At 38.1% G+C, this 15,965-nt stretch overlaps 1 protein-coding gene and 1 pseudogene across 2 annotated transcripts in view; one reads left to right on the top strand and one right to left on the bottom strand.

The window, feature by feature from the left end:
• Nucleotides 1-15,965, top strand: part of LOC147347261 (olfactory receptor 2J3-like) — a 148,439-nt pseudogene that overhangs the window by 60,833 nt on the left and 71,641 nt on the right. The window lies entirely within an intron of this gene.
• LOC147347265 (putative olfactory receptor 2W6) lies at nt 3,556-15,765 on the bottom strand. Its single transcript, XM_086369713.1, has one exon. It carries the CDS (start codon nt 12,414-12,416, stop codon nt 11,493-11,495), a length of 924 nt encoding a protein of 307 aa, XP_086225839.1. The 5' UTR covers nt 12,417-15,765; the 3' UTR covers nt 3,556-11,492.

Raw genomic sequence — 15,965 nt, 5'->3', positions numbered from 1 at the left:
CAATTCTGGTGTCTTCAGTGTGTCTGCCCAGCGGTGGGATTGATGGGTCATATGGCAGTTCTATTTCCAGTTTTTTAAGGAATCTCCACAGTGTTCTCCATAGTGGCTGTACTAGTTTGCATTCCCACCAACAGTGTAAGAGGGTTCCCTTTTCTCCACACCCTCTCCAGCATTTATTGTTTGTAGACTTTTGGATAGCAGCCATTCTGACTGGCACGGGATGATACGTCATTGTGGTTTTGATTTGCATTTGTCTGATAATGAGTGATATTGAGCATGTTTTCATGTGTTTGTTAGCCATCTATATGTCTTCTTTGGAGAAACATCTGTTTAGTTCTTTGGGCCATTTTTGATTGGGTCATTTATTTTTCTGGTATTGAGCTGCATGAGCAGCTTGTATATTTTTGGGATTAATTCTTTGTCAGTTGCTTCATTTGCTATTATTTTCTCCCATTCTGAAGGCTGTCTTTTCATCTTGCTTATAGTTTCCTTCATTGTGTGGAAGCTTTTAAGTTTAATTAGGTCCCATTTGTTTATTTTTGCTTTTATTTCCATTACTCTGGGAGGTGGATCATAGAGGATCTTGCTGTGATTTATGTCAGAGAGTGTTCTGCCTATGTTTTCCTCTAGGAGTATTATAGTTTCTGGTCTTACATTTAAATCTTTAGTCCATTTAGAGTTTATTATTGTGTATGGTGTTAAAAGTATTCTAGTTTCTCTTTTACAGGTGGTTGACCAGTTTTCCCAGCACCACTTGTTAAAGAGTTTGTCTTACGTCCATTGTATATTTTGGCCTCCTTTGTCAAAGATAAGGTGTCCATAGGTGTGTGGATTCATCTCTGGGCTTTCTGTTTTATTCCATTGATCTGTATTTCTGTTTTTGCCAGTACCATACTGTCTTGATGACTGTAGCTTTGTAGTATAGTCCGAAATCAGGCAGATTGATTCCTCCATCCATTCTTCTTTCTCAAGATTGCTTTGATTATTCAAGCTTTTTGCATTTACATACAAAGTGTGAAATTGTTTTAGTTCTGTGAGAAACACCATTGGTAGCTTGATAGGAATTACATTGAATCTATAGATTGCTTTGGGTAGTATACTCATTTTCACTATACTGATTCTTCTGACCCATGAACATGGTATATTTCTCCATCTATTTGTGTCATCTTTGATTTCTTTCATCAATGTTTTATAGTTTTCTATATATAGGTCTTTTATTTCTTTAGATAAATTTACTCCTAAGTATTTTATTCTTTTTATCGCAATGGTGAATGGGATTGTTTCCTTAATTTCTCTTTCTGTTTTCTCACTGTTAGTGTATAGGAATGTAAGGGATTGTGTGTGTTAATTTTATATCCTTCAAGTTTACTGTATTCATTGACTAGCTGTAGTAGTTTTCTGGTGGTGTCTTTAGAGTTTTCTGTGTAGAGGATCAGGTCATCTGCAAACAGCGATAGTTTTACTTCTTCTTTTCCAATCTGGATTCCTTTTATTTCTTTTTCTTCTCTGATTGCTGTGGCTAAAACTTTCAAAACTATGTTGAATAGTAGTTGCGAGAGAGGGCACCCTTTTCTTGTTCCTGACTAAAGGAAATGCTGTCAGTTTTTCACTATTGAGGATACTGTTCGCTGTGGGTTTGTCATATATGCCTTTTATTGTGTTAAGGTATGTTCCTTCTATGCCTGCTTTCTGGAGAGGGTTTTTTTTTTTTTTTTTTTCCCTAATCATAAATGGGTGTTGCTGTTGCTGCTTCAGCTAAGTCGCTTCAGTCATGTCTGACTCTGTGTGACCCCATAGATGGCAGCCCACCAGGCTCCCCCGTCCCCAGGATTCTCCAAGCAAGGACACTGGAGTGGGTTGTCATTTCCTTCTCCAATGCATGAAAGTGAAAAGTTAAAGTGATGTCGCTCAGTCGTTTCTGACTCTTAGCAACCCCATGAACTGCAGCCTACCAGGCTCCTCTGTCCATGGGATTCTCCAGGCAAGAGCACTGGAGTGGGTTGCCATTGCCTTCTCCAGATGGGTGTTGAAATTTGTCAAAGACTTTTTTCTGCATCTACAGGAAACTTGTGTTGGTGTTCTGGTGGGTGGAGCTGTATTTCTTGTCTCTGGAGTGCAATGAAGTGTCCAGTAATAAGTTATGAGATGTCTATGGTTTTGGGGTGACTTTGGGCAGCCTGTATCTTGGAGCTCAGGGCTGTGTTCCTTTGTTGCTGGAGAATTTGCTTGGTATGTCTTGCCCTGGAACCTGTTGGCCCTTGTGTGGTGCTTGGTTTCAGTGTAGGTATGGAGGCGTTTGATGAGCTCCTGTCAATTAATGTTCCCTGGAGTCAGGAGTTCCCTGGAGTCAGGGTTTGGACTTAAGCCTCCTGCTTCCAGTTCTCGGTCCTATTTTTACAGTCATTTCAAAACTTCTCCTTCTATACAGCACCATTGATAAAACATCTACGTTAAAGATGAAAAGTTTCTATAAAACTCCTAGAGGAGAACATAGGCAAAACACTCTCCGACATACATCACAGCAGGATCCTCTATGACCCACCTCCAAGAATATTGGAAATAAAAGCAAAAATAAACAAATGGGACCTAATTAACCTTAAAAGCTTCTGCACATCAAAGGAAACTATTAGCAAGGTGAAAAGACAGTCTTCAGAATGGGAGAAAATAATAGCAAATGAAGCAACCGACAAACAACTAATCTCAAAAATATACAAGCAACTCCTACAGCTCAACTCCAGAAAAATAAACGACCCAATCAAAAAATGGGCCAAAGAACTAAATAGACATTTCTCCAAAAAAGACATACAGATGGCTAACAAACACATGAAAAGATGCTCAACATCACTCATTATCAGAGAAATGCAAATCAAAACCACTATGAGGTACCATTTCACACCAGTCAGAATGGCTGCGATCCAAAAGTCTACAAATAATAAATGCTGGAGAGGGTGTGGAGAAAAGGGAACCCTCTTACACTGTTGGTGGGAATGCAAACTAGTACAGCCACTATGGAGAACAGTGTGGAGATTCCTTAAAAAACTGGAAATAGAACTGCCTTATGATCCAGCAACCCCACTGCTGGGCATACACACTGAGGAAACCAGAAGGGAAAGAGACACGTGTACCCCAATGTTCATCGCAGCACTGTTTATAATAGCCAAGACGTGGAAGCAACCTAGATGTCCATCAGCAGATGAATGGATAAGAAAGCAGTGGTACATATACACAATGGAGTATTACTCAGCCATTAAAAAGAATACATTTGAATCAGTTCTAATGAGGTGGATGAAACTGGAGCCTATTATACAGAGTGAAGTAAGCCAGAAGGAAAAACATAAATACAGTATACTAACGCATATATATGGAATTTAGAAAGATGGTAACAATAACCCGGTGTACGAGACAGCAAAAGAGACACTGATGTATAGAACAGTCTTATGGACTCTGTGGGAGAGGGAGAGGGTGGGAAGATGTGGGAGAATGGCAGTGAAACATGTAAAATATCATGTAGGAAACGAGTTGCCAGTCCAGGTTCGATGCATGATGCTGGATGCTTGGGGCTGGTGCACTGGGACGGCCCAGAGGGATGGTATGGGGAGGGAGGAGGGAGGAGGGTTCGGGATGGGGAATACATGTATACCTGTGGCAGATTCATTTTGATATTTGGCAAAACTAATACAATTATGTAAAGTTTAAAAATAAAATAAAATTGGAAGAAAAAAAAAAAAAAAAATGAAGTCAGGCCCAATCTGCTAGATAGAAGAGAGTCAACATATTCAGTAAAAAATTAGGCATGAGATAGATAAATACAAAAACCACAGCAATGAATACTGAGAAAGGTGGCTTCAGGTTACCACTAGTGGGTTGGAGCAGGATCAACAGAAATGAAAAAATGCTTCCCAGCAGATGACCAACTTGAGACGTGTTTTAGAAGGAGTGGTGTGATTTGGCGAGTACAAAGTCTCGTGCACCATCTAAAAATCGATTCTACATTCTCAGTGCCTTTTACAGGGTGTTTGCACTAAAAGTGGTAGAGGGTATTTATTTTCGGGTAAAATTCAATTTAAAAGCAGGAATAATTGAAAACATCATTTTGAATGACGTGGTTCTAAAAACTGAATTAAAAAAAAAATGTTGACAATCCTTCTGAGCCCTCACCCCTCCTTTACTGCTAAAGTAACTTTCAAGACTAAAATTTCTTTTGTTATCTGACACTATAATTCCTTTTAAAAGAATGCATATATGTTGAACTAAGCCAATAAACCAATCAGTCAATAAAAAATAAATAAATAAATAAATAAATAAAAATTAAAAAAAAAAAAAGATGAAAAGTTTCTCCACCGTGAGGGTCACCCAGAGAGGTTCACAGCGTTACATGGAGAAGAGAAGAGGGAGGGTGTTAGAGGTGACCCGAATGAGATGAGGTGGAATCAATAGAGGAGAGAGTGGGCTAGCCAGTAATCACTTCCTTATGTGTACTCCACAACAGGACCGCTCAGAGATGTTCACGGAGTTATACAGAGAAGAGAAGAAGGAGGAAGGAGACAGAGGTGGCCAGGAGGATAAAAGGGAGGAATGAAAAGGAGGGAGATAGATCCAGACAGTAATCAGTTCCCAAAGTGGTCTCCACCATCTGGAACACACAGAAATTAACAGAGTCAGGTAGAGTAGAGAGGGGTTAGGGAGGAGACACAGGCGACCTGGTGGAGAAAAAGGAGAGTCCAGAGGGAGAGAGAGCAGTCAAGCCAGTAATCTCGCTCCCTAGTGAAAAATGAGTACTGAAGATTGGGTTCTTAAAGGTACAAAATTGGTAACATATACATAAAAGCAGAAATTAAAAATCTAGAGTCGAGTTTGGAATTTCAAAAAGACAATGCTAAAGAAAAGAAGAAGGAAAAGAAAGAGATAAAAAACAAACAAACAAAAACAAAGTTGCAAAAATTATAAAGAAAATATAGGTACAAAATTGATAACAAATACCAAAAAGCAAAAGTTAGAAATCTAGAGTAGAGTTTGGAATTTCAAAAATACAATGTTGAAAAAAAAAGAGAGAAAAAAACCAACCAAACAAAAACAAACAAAGTTGCAAAAATTATAAAGAAAGTATAGGTACAAAATTCGTAACAAATACCAAAAAGCATAAATTAAAAATCTAGAGTAGAGTTTGGAATTTCAGATATACAATGTTATATAAAAGAAGAGAAAGAAAGAGAGAAAAGAAAAGTCACAAATTTATATTAAAAAAATATAGGTTGAAAATTGATAACAAATACCAAAAAGCTAAAATTAAAAATCTAGAGTAGAGTTTGGAATTTCAACAATGCAATATTAAAGAAAAGATGAAAAAAAAGTCAAAAAAATTATAAAAGTATATATATATGAAGTTTGCTTTAAAGAAAAAAGGGTCTTTTTTTTTTTTTTTTGCTAAGTAATAGTAGGTTATAAAAGTGAAAATTAAAGGAATAATAGAGGACTTAAAATTTTTTTAAAAATTAAAAAAAAAAGAAAGAATGATTGTAAAAATAGTAAAAATATATCTAGGACTTTCTCTGGTTTTGTTGTGGGTATTGTGGGTTCAGTTCATTTTCAGGTAGTTCCTTGGTCCGACTTATATTTCTCAAGATCTACAGGCCCCTTCCTATGTAGTCGGTACTAACCACAGGGTTTTAATCTATTGCCTGTAGCTTCCAAGGCGGTTCCCTCTGTTATAGCTTCTTCTGTTTGCTGGTCTCTTCAGTGTCTGGTTTCCGCCCTGACACAAAGGGGACGGTGGAGGACACTTTTTTTTTTTTAGGCTCACTTGTTCAGTCGCGCTGTGGGGAGGGAGGGACGCTGCAAACTAATAACACTGGCGTGTGCTCGCAGTGCCTCAGCCACACTGGGTCTGCCCCCGCTCACGGCGCATGTAGCCTCCCTGCCCACACTGCTCAGGCTCTAGGCTGCTCCACCGGGAACCATCTGTGGCCGGCCCTGGGCTGCTTGCACCTCCCAGGTCCAAGCCACTCAGGTGCAGGCACTCGGGGAGTCCTCAGAGGTGCAGACTCGGTTGGGCCTGCGTTTTGTGCCCTTCCCAGGTCCGAGCAGCTCAGGTGATGAGGTGTTTGGCGAGCGCGACTGCTGCGACTTATCGCCTCCCCACCGCTGAGTTATCTAAGTATACAACCAGCGCACCTTCTCAGGCGGATGTTGACCGTCCAGACCCCCAAGAAGTTTTAGTTAGCAAAGAAGCCTGCTTACAGTTTTATAGATAATGTCTCTCTGGGGCTGCGAATGCCCCCTTCCGGCTCTGGCTGCCTGTCACTGGAGGGGGATGGTCTGTAGCCGGCTATCTCTGTTCAGTCCTTTGTTCCGTGCGCGGGCCTGGTGGTGTCTTAGGTTAGGGCTGGCTTTTCGCGTGGTAGCTATCCCACAGTCTAGTTTGCTAGCCCAAATTATTTCGCTCAGATAGTGCTCGGGGTATTCAGGCCAGATCCTTACTCTAAGTGATGCAGCCTGCGCCGCGCCTCCCTGCCCAGCCCCCTCTTGCTAGTTGCGTGTGCAGGCATCTGCGCTGCTTCTGCACTGGGGGAGTTACCATAGGGCTCGTAATCTGTGGTTTTTAATTGTTTATTTATTTTTCCTCCCTGTTATGTTGCCCTCTGTGCTTCCAAGGCTTGGCACAGATTCGGCAGTGAGAAGATTTCCTGGTGTTTGGAAACTTCTCTCTTTTTAAGACTCCCTTCCCAGGACAGAACTCTGTCCCTCCCTCTTTTGTCTCTTTTTTTGTCTTTTATATTTTTTCCTACCTCCTTTTGAAGACTTGGGTTGCTTTTCTGGGTGCCTGATGTCCTCTGCCGGCATTCAGAAGTTGTTTTGTGGAATTTACTCGGCGTTTAAATGTTCTTTTGATGAATTTGTGGGGGAGAAAGTGTTCTCCCTGTCCTACTCCTCTGCCATCTTAGCTCCTCCTCTATTTTTAATGTTTGAAGAACTCTTATATGTTTAAAAATAATGGTTTATACCAGTTTACATTGCTACTAGTAGTGTACAGGGTTCCTGTTTCCTGTATATCCTTATCCTCACATGTTATTTGTGTTGGCTTTTTAATAATAGCCATTCTGACAGATATGAGGTGATATTTCATTGTGGTTTTAATTTGCATTCTCCTAGTGACTAGTGGCAGAGAAGGCAATGGCACCCCACTCCAGTACTCCTGCCTGGAAAATCCGATGGACGGAGGAGCCTGGTAGGCTGCAGTCCATGGAATCGCTGAGGGTTGGACATGACTGTGTGACTTCACTTTCACTTTTCACTTTCGTGCATTCGAGAAGGAAATGGCAACCCACTGCAGTGTTCTTGCCTGGAGAATCTCAGGGACGGGGGAGCCTGGTGTGCTGCTGTCTGGGGTCACACAGAATCGGACACGACTAAAGTGACTTAGCAGCAGCAGCAGTAACTAGTGATGTTGGGCATCTTTTCATGTACCTTTGGCCATTTGTATATATTCTTTGGAAAAATATCTGTTCAGGTACTCAGTCTATTTTAAAATTGAATAATTTTTTTTTTTTTTGCAGTTGAGTGTATGAGTTCCTTATATATTTTATATATTAACTTCTTAGTAGATATATATTTTACAAATTTTCTCCTATTTCATAGGTTGTCTTTGCATTTTTTTTTTTTTACTGTGCTTTTGGTGTCATATCCAAAACAACCATTCATTTTCCCCTATATTTTCTTCTAGGAGTTTTATGGTCAGGTCATGAAATTTCAGTCTTCAATCCTTCTTTGAGTTAATGATTGTCAGAGGTGTAATACTTTGAGTTAAGTATTGTGAGAAGTCTAATTTCATTTGTTTGCATGTGGCTATCCAGTTGTTCCAGGATCATTTATTGAAGAGACTGTCCTTTGGTCATTGCATGGTTTTGGCTCCTTTATTGTAAATTAATTCTCTGTATATGTATGAGTTTATTTCTAGGCTTTCTATTCTTGTTCCATTGACCTGTGTGTCTGTTTTTAATTCCAATACCATACAGTTTTGATTACTATGGCTTTGTAGTATAGTTTAATATCAGGAAGTGTTGTGCCTCCTAGTTTGTTGTCTCAAGATTGGTTTGGCTATTTAGGTTCATTATGGTTCCACACAAATGTTGAATTGTTTCTTCTATTTCTGTGAAAAATACCATTGAAATTTTGATAGGGATTGTATTGAATCTGTAGTTTACCTTGGGTGGTAGTATGGGTATTTTAACAATATTAGTTCTTATGATCTATCCTTGAGAATATTCATGGGTATTTGAGAAGAATATGTGTTCTGCTATTCTTGGATGGAATGTTTTGTAAACATTAAGTCCATCTGGTTTAGTGTATAGTTTAAGTCCAATTTACACACAGAGAGTTGAGGGTGAGGTTTGAGGTACTCCTAGATATTTTTTTCTTTTTGCTAATGGATTCAAAAAAGACTAAGTCCATCCCCATCAATTGCTTCTGATCATCTTCCCATATGAGATTCCTAATGTTTTATATAAAAGGAATAATAGTCAAATAGAACTAACTACAGTAGTTAATATTTATTGAGAACTTTAATTGCAGACTATACTAATTACAGACTATACTAACACTATGTGAAATATTTTTCTTAATCCTCTGTGTGGCAATGAATAGAAGTACTCACAAGTGATCCTGAGATGTCTCTCTAGGTTGCCTAGGAAAGGAGCTAGCTGGAACTGGGGTTTCCCCCTCTTTTTGGAGGGAAGGGGTGCACTTAAACTCAGTTTTCCACTGGACAAGTGCCTTATACACCCTAACAGGATAGGCTCCAACTTTCCAGGTATCCATGGTTTTCAGGTGCTAGGCAGCTGGCCTTCCTCAAACAGTTGTCATCTAAACCCAGACTGCCTGGCAACCAAGTAGTCTTGATGTCTCACTAAGAAGTATAATTCAAGTTTACCTTTTGAGAAGGTAGAACAGTTGTGTCAGGACTAGAGCAGCTTGACCCTGACACTGATTAACCTCTCCCTGATTATGAGAGATTATGAGAGGGTGGAAGTACTTTGCCTCTTGTTTCTGACTCTTGGTTTCCTGTGTTTCCCCAATAAATCTTGTTCTTGGTTCTCACTGTGTGATGTTGCTGTATTTATCCTAATGCCTGTTGCACCACATTCTTGCAGCAAATTTATGAATTAGAGATGCTGGGGATATCGAGAGGATGTGGGTAGAGTTTGCCATCTTCTCAGGAAAGAGTGTGATTATAAAAGTGTGTGTGTGTGTGTGTGTGTGTGTGTGTCTGGAGAGCTAGGTGTAGGCTGGAGGATTGGTTGATGAAGGAAAATTTTTCCGACCCTATGAAGGTGGGGATCCGGAACGCAAAAGAGAGTAAAGTGATCCGGGCCTCAAGAACCTCATGCCCAAGCAAATTCGGCCAGAGTTAATGGGCTGCAGGTTGTCTGATGAAGATGGGTGAATTTCGAACTGGAAAATCTGGAAACAAAAATCTGCCACTAAGGGAGACTGAAGGCCGGGCTCACTGCTACAGAATTGTGGTGAAAAAGCAAAGGGGAGAGTCAGTTTCCTTATAAGAACCGCTGTGACCTTCTTAGCTCTTAATAGAACGTCAGTGCTTATATCTTGAAGGACCATTTTTCATAGCACCACCTTGTGGCAGTAAGCCGAAATGGCAGTAGTGAACTTAGATACTAGTCCTTTCCTGGTTGGGTAAGCGAACTGATATAAACTCATTTTTGGAATTTCAGGTTTGGAGATCGTTCTGGGGGAAAGGCAGTGCAAAATGGAGACAACGTTCTGTTAATATTGCTATTGGGGGCTGATGAATAAATTGCAAAATAATGACAATAAAGAAAAGTAATGGGCCATATTTAATTTCATGAAATGTTTCTTACCAGCAGGACAGCAAGGATGGAATCCTTTCTTTGATATTTTGGTTGGCGCACAAGAACTTAAAACCCATCATTTTCATGTGGCTACTGTGAATGTGCACTTAAAATATTAGATAAACATATGTTAAAGTTATGTTATTCTTTGATGTTATTTCCTTTTATGATACTACTGTTTCTTAAAAAAATTATAAATTCTCTTGAATCCTCAACTCCAAAGAAAAATGTATATTTTTACAGAGTAGTGGTAATAATTAGTGTCTTCTTCAAAAAGTATCTGATGTTTCTGACAAATGTCAAATAGCTAATATTCTTTCTCACAAAGGAATTGCTTTTCCTAACAAAGGTTTGCCTTTGTTTAACAGGACTGAAAGTACAGGTGAGAAATAGCCTAATGTCAGTTTTTCCCAAATATTTGATCCTTCAGGCAGATGGTGGATTCATTTGCACTTGAAATGACATAGCAGTGGCACTGTAGATGTGAAGACTCTTTCATTTGCAGAGATGATTTTCAATCTCTTAAATTATCAACTTGTAGAGAAGTTTAATTTATTCTCCAGCATAGAGATCCCCAGATTTTGAATGTACTTACTAGTAAAACAAAGTAAAAATGAAATTAAACATATGATTACTAAATTTTTGTTTTGTCAAGGAAGAGCATCAAAACCTTCCCCCCAAATTACCATCTACTACTGCGAGTTGGTGATGGACAGGGAAGCTTGATGAGCAGCAGTCCATGGGGTCACAATTAGTCGGGCACGACTGAGTGACTGAACTGAACTGACCACTATAATTCAAGAAAAGAAAGAACATTATAAAGCGAAAGTGCAAGCAGATAGTGTTAAATAAGGAATAGCCCTTTTTATTACTTCTGTATAAATGGTCAACTTGTAGTTGTTGTTTATTCGCTAAGTTGTGTCTGACTCTTTGTGACCCCATGGACTGTAGCCCACCAGACTTTCTGTCCATGGGATTTCCGAGGCAAGGATACTGGAGTGGGTTGCCATTTCCTTCTCCACGGGATCTTCCCAACCCGGGGATCCAACTTGTGTCTCCTGCATTGGCAGGTGGATTCTCTACCACTGAGCCACCAGGGAAGCCCCCAGCATAGTAGCCCTCTGGTCTTTTAAAACTTGAGGCAGAAGGTGGAATGGGTGTTGGTGAGCTGTTAGTTTTCACCACAAAGTCTCCTCTGGCAAAATCAGGTGAATGAAAGAGTGTTATTTCTAATATAAGTGATATGTCTGGGAAGAAAAAAATCAGTAAAATCTTATCTATAATAGATGCTTATGAATAATATTTCCTCAATCTTTTGTACTTTGCTATACTTCCCACATTTCATAATTATTTATCTGTAGTCCCTGATTAATCTTGAAGCTTTTAAATATATGAATTACATTTTATTTATGTATATTTATTTATCTGTCTCCTTATCATTTATCCCTACTTCCTATTTATTTACAGTCAGTACCTAGTACAATTCTTGGTACATGGTAAACACTCAAGAAGTGCTCTTTAAATAAATGTATTGATTGATCTTCTGTTGGGAAAGGTCAATATTATTTCTTTAACTCTCTACACTCTGATTTTTCCACTTAATTCATGACTTTGCTGACCATTTTTTTAAATCCACAATATTCTCTTTATTGCACTCTTTACATCTTTGTTTCTTAAAGTGTATATCAGAGGGTTAAGGCTGGGTGTTACAATTGTGTAAAAGAGAGTAAGGAACTCCCCCTCATCTTGCAAGGTACTAGTATGTGGCTTCATGTACATATAAATGAGTGTTCCATAAAACAGAGATACTACTGTGAGGTGGGAACCACATGTATTAAGGATCTTTTGCCACCTTGCTGCTGACTTGATTCTCATGACAGCTTGAGTGATGACTCCATATGAGATGAGAATTAGTGACAGAGGTACCAGAAGAAATACTACTCCAAGAGCAAAGACAACAACTTCAATTACTTTTGAATAGACACAAGCCATCTTGATCAATGCTGGCATCTCACAGAAAAAGTTATCCACCTCCTGGTGCCCACATCTTGGCAACTTCAAAGTCAAAGAGCAAAGAATTAAGGCACTGCCAAGACCACCTAACCAGGCAGTCAACACCATCTTCTGGCAAAGCTCAGGGTGCATTATTACTGTGTAGTGAAGAGGTTGACAGACAGCAGCATAGCGGTCATAAGCCATTACAGCCAAGAGAAGACATTCTGTGGCTCCCATGTCAAGGGCAAAGAAGAACTGGAGCACACACCCTCCATATGTAATAGACTTTTTTGGACCCCATAGATTTACCAGCATCTGGGGGATAATGCTAGTTGTGTAACAGAGGTCCACAAAAGACAAATTGGATAAGAAGAAATACATGGGCATATGGAGCTGGGTGTCTAGGTAAGATACAAGAATGATCGTTGTGTTTCCTACCAGTGTTATAATATAGAAGATGAAGACAACCACAGAGATGATGTGTTCCAATTGGGGCCGATCAGAAAAGCCCAGAAGGATGAAGTCTGTTGTGGAACTTCCATTGCTGGTTCCCATTGCTCCTTTTGAAAAACTAGGAAGCTATACCATGGGAAGAAAAAATAGTGTCAGCCTTAGGTAGAACTAAAAACCTCTGAAGTTTGTCATGAATATCCAAAGGTCACTTATTTGCATGCTTTCTCCCATTTTGGAACACCTCTTAACATATCTGCTGTGTTCGTTTTCCAAAATCTCTACCTATTTCATTATATCCATAGTGGTTTTATTTATTTATTTTTTATTTGCCATGCCATGTGGCTTCCAGTATCTTAGTTCCTTGACCAGGGATTGAGCCTGGGACCCCGAGAGTTAAAACGTGGATCCTAACCACTGGATTTCTAGGGGATTCCCCAGAATGCTTCTAAAAATAATTTTTGACCACTGAGTCACACAATATTTTTCTTACAAAGCTGTTGAGCTTAAGGTAAAAGTTAAATGACATTTTCCTGGGGTAAGCTGTACCATTTGCTAACAATTACCTTCCATATTCACTTCCAAATGTCTATATCTCAACCTTTATAATCATAATAATAATTATCATCATAACCAGCATCCTCCTCCGCTTTTTCCTGCTTTTCAACATTGCACTGTTGTTCTTGTATTAATTTTGATGTTCTTCACTATCCTGCCCTTTTTTTGTGCAATGTGTTTTTGGTGCCAGGAAAAATACTTTTTAATTAACCTTTATTTATGTGTACAGATGCTATAGATTTCTTTGAACACCTTTATGAATCTTATTATACCATCTCAGCAGTCTTATTGATTTGTTGTAGAGTTAAAAGTTGAACTAATTCCAGAAGGCTTTGGTCTCCACATACACATGGTAGCAATCTGCATTAGCTCCTATTTACCTGTCCCTTCAGCAAAATTAACAAGGCAGTTAATTGAAACAAGAAGTTTATTAAACAATCAATGAGTTGTTTTTCCCCATGGAATTTACTAATTACATGAGCTTATCCTCTGGTTGCTTTGGAACTCTATAGGTAAAACTATCACCTAATTTCAACTCTAAAAGAATATAGATAAGGGATACAATTATATCAGTCTTTGTCTGGATACGGTATCATATCATTAAACAGATGGAATGTCTAATTACTGAGTTAGTTTATGAATTTTTTAATGTATATAAACTCTAACCATGAACTTCAGATTTAAATGTATACTTTGCATTTATAGTGTCTTTGGGTCATAGAATAACAACCTATTTGTTACAGTTATAGTAAGATAAGGGAAAGATAAATTACCTACAGTATATCATTTTTATAAGCATTTTAGTTAGAACATTATATATTATAATCATGATGAAAGAACTGTTATTATTAAGTAGTATGAAATAGAGGTGTAGTTTTTCCTCAATAAAATGGAAATGTAATTTAATTATGAGTGTCCAGTTTCTATGCTGTAGATGTCAGACTAAGTTAAGCCGATTGCTTAAGAGCACAAGTTCTTGACTCAGAGTGCTTGGGATCAAATTCCAGCTTCACTACTCAGAAGCAATGTGTCCTTGGGCAATTTATTTAACCAGTCTGTCTACTAGGTTCTCTACCTAGTGTTATGTGAAGGGATATTGTGAAGGTTAATATTTGTGAAGACACTTGGAAGTGAATCCTTCTGTGGAAGGATTTCCAATGAAGGCCTAAAGCCTTCGTTCTCGTTTAATTCTATAAATGAAAAGCTATATTCGCCTACCCCCAAATCATTGTTACTCTATTTATCCTTCATTTCCTTTTTCATGCTGGTGATTCACCATGTGGTCTACAACTAAACTGAAGTGCTTAAATATTTTTTTGGCATGATTTTTTAGGTGCACAATCATGTACACAAAATTACTTTCAAATACAGTGTACAGATTGAACCAATAAGCTTCAGAAGGAGGAGAGGACTTGATTTCCAAAATGACTTGATTACAGAATGCACTTGGCTTTTTTTGACCACTTCAGGTTGAGATAGTTTTGGGAATCAAAAGGCCACAGAATTTTAGAGTTGAAATGAACCTCGGGCACCATGAATCCAGCCTTCTATCCTGCACAGAAAATCCTTTCACAGGAAGATTCACTTCCACTCCTATTTTCATAAATTCAGTAACAGGAAAGTCATTTGCACATGAAGCAGCCTCTTTCCTTTAATCAGTGTCTCTTACTTCTTATTTTGAGCTCAAAGGTGCCTTTTGTAACATCGGCACTGGCTCTTTTTCTTTTTTCTGGAAATAAATACAGAATAAGTCAATTGAACATAGCTTTATAAAGGTAGTTTTATTATTAAAGAAACCATATATACAGAAAGAAAAATAAAAGCTAGGTCAGCTAAGGTGAATATTTTTGTAACTGACACGGAGGTAAAAAAACAGAATGCTGCCAGCCACCCTGGGAGCTTCTCTTTGTCCCTCATTCCAGTCATAACCCTTCTCTGTCCTTGAAAGTTCCACTATCTTGATATTTATAGTAACCACCTCCTTGTATTTTACTAGTTTAATTACTCAAATGTGCATCTGTAGACTCTATTGTTTAATTTTGTTCATTAAGAATTTTTATATGTCTTTTAAGTCTCTTTTAATATTAGAATCTATTGTTAAGTATACACTTACATTTATGTTCCCAGACCAAGTGCATAAGTCACTGAATGATCTTTAATTACTGTGCTCTTTTGGTTGCAATCCATTGGATGCACCATGGTTTATGAAATGCCTCAGAATAGTGAGTTTAGAAGTAAACACAGTGCACCAGGTGTGCTACACTGTTGAAGAGAATAGTGACAGTCTATGATTTACACAATGTTTCTAAAATATTTTAGCTAGTTTTAGCAGGTGGAAAACATTACAGTCTTCATTTAAGCTTTGGATTATATAAGGCCCCTTGTTAGAAGTGCTGTGAAGACAGGAGTTATACTTTATGTAATTTAATCTTGTGAACCCAAATATAAGACTTTATTGTATGCTTTTTAATATTTTGGTTTAAGCCTTGAAGTCTCAAAATTTAGATATCATTTTAAATTTAAAAGTCAATATGATATAAAAAGGAGTCTTAGAACATGAGAAGAAGAGATAGATGTTAAAAGAGGCATGCTATATTTTAATTAAAACTCACTTTCATTTTTCAGAGTATGAACTTCAGTTTCTAATAATGTAGCATAACTTTACATTTTACTTTCTTCAGTGAAATCTAAGACAAATGAACCAGACATATTTAAACATAACTTGAGTGTACACAATGATATGGAGATAAAACTAGATACATAACATTTCATAGTTGTCTAAAATTTTATAAAAAAAAGATCTTAAATGGATCTTTTATAACTGTAAAGTACGATGGTACATTACTGTAACCATGCAAAGACAAAGCAGAAAAATACAATATAAAAGTAGTTAAGACCCCCAACTCAGTCAGACCATCAGTTATGGTATTAGAACACCCTTTAGCTACCTTCTCACTGTGTAGAATGAAGCAAACTAATTATCTTCTTTAAGCCAAAGTTTCCTCATCTGCAGAATAGTTATTCTAGAGCACCTGCTTCATAGAATGGTTTGTGAGGATAATTAAATGATATATTACATATAAACTGTTTAGTAAG

This window comes from Bos grunniens, chromosome 23 (genome assembly GCF_055505025.1).
Source record: "Bos grunniens cultivar Pamir isolate PY7600 chromosome 23, Bosgru_T2T1.0, whole genome shotgun sequence".
In the NCBI taxonomy this organism is placed as follows: domain Eukaryota; kingdom Metazoa; phylum Chordata; class Mammalia; order Artiodactyla; family Bovidae; genus Bos; species Bos grunniens.
The sequence above is the reverse complement of the archived record's forward strand: the minus strand, read 5'-3'. Positions and strand labels throughout refer to the sequence as shown.

Bases quoted from the DNA above. Each gene is read 5' to 3' on its own strand.
- LOC147347265 (XM_086369713.1), bottom strand. From the start codon at position 12,416: ATGGGAACCAGCAATGGAAGTTCCACAACAGACTTCATCCTTCTGGGC.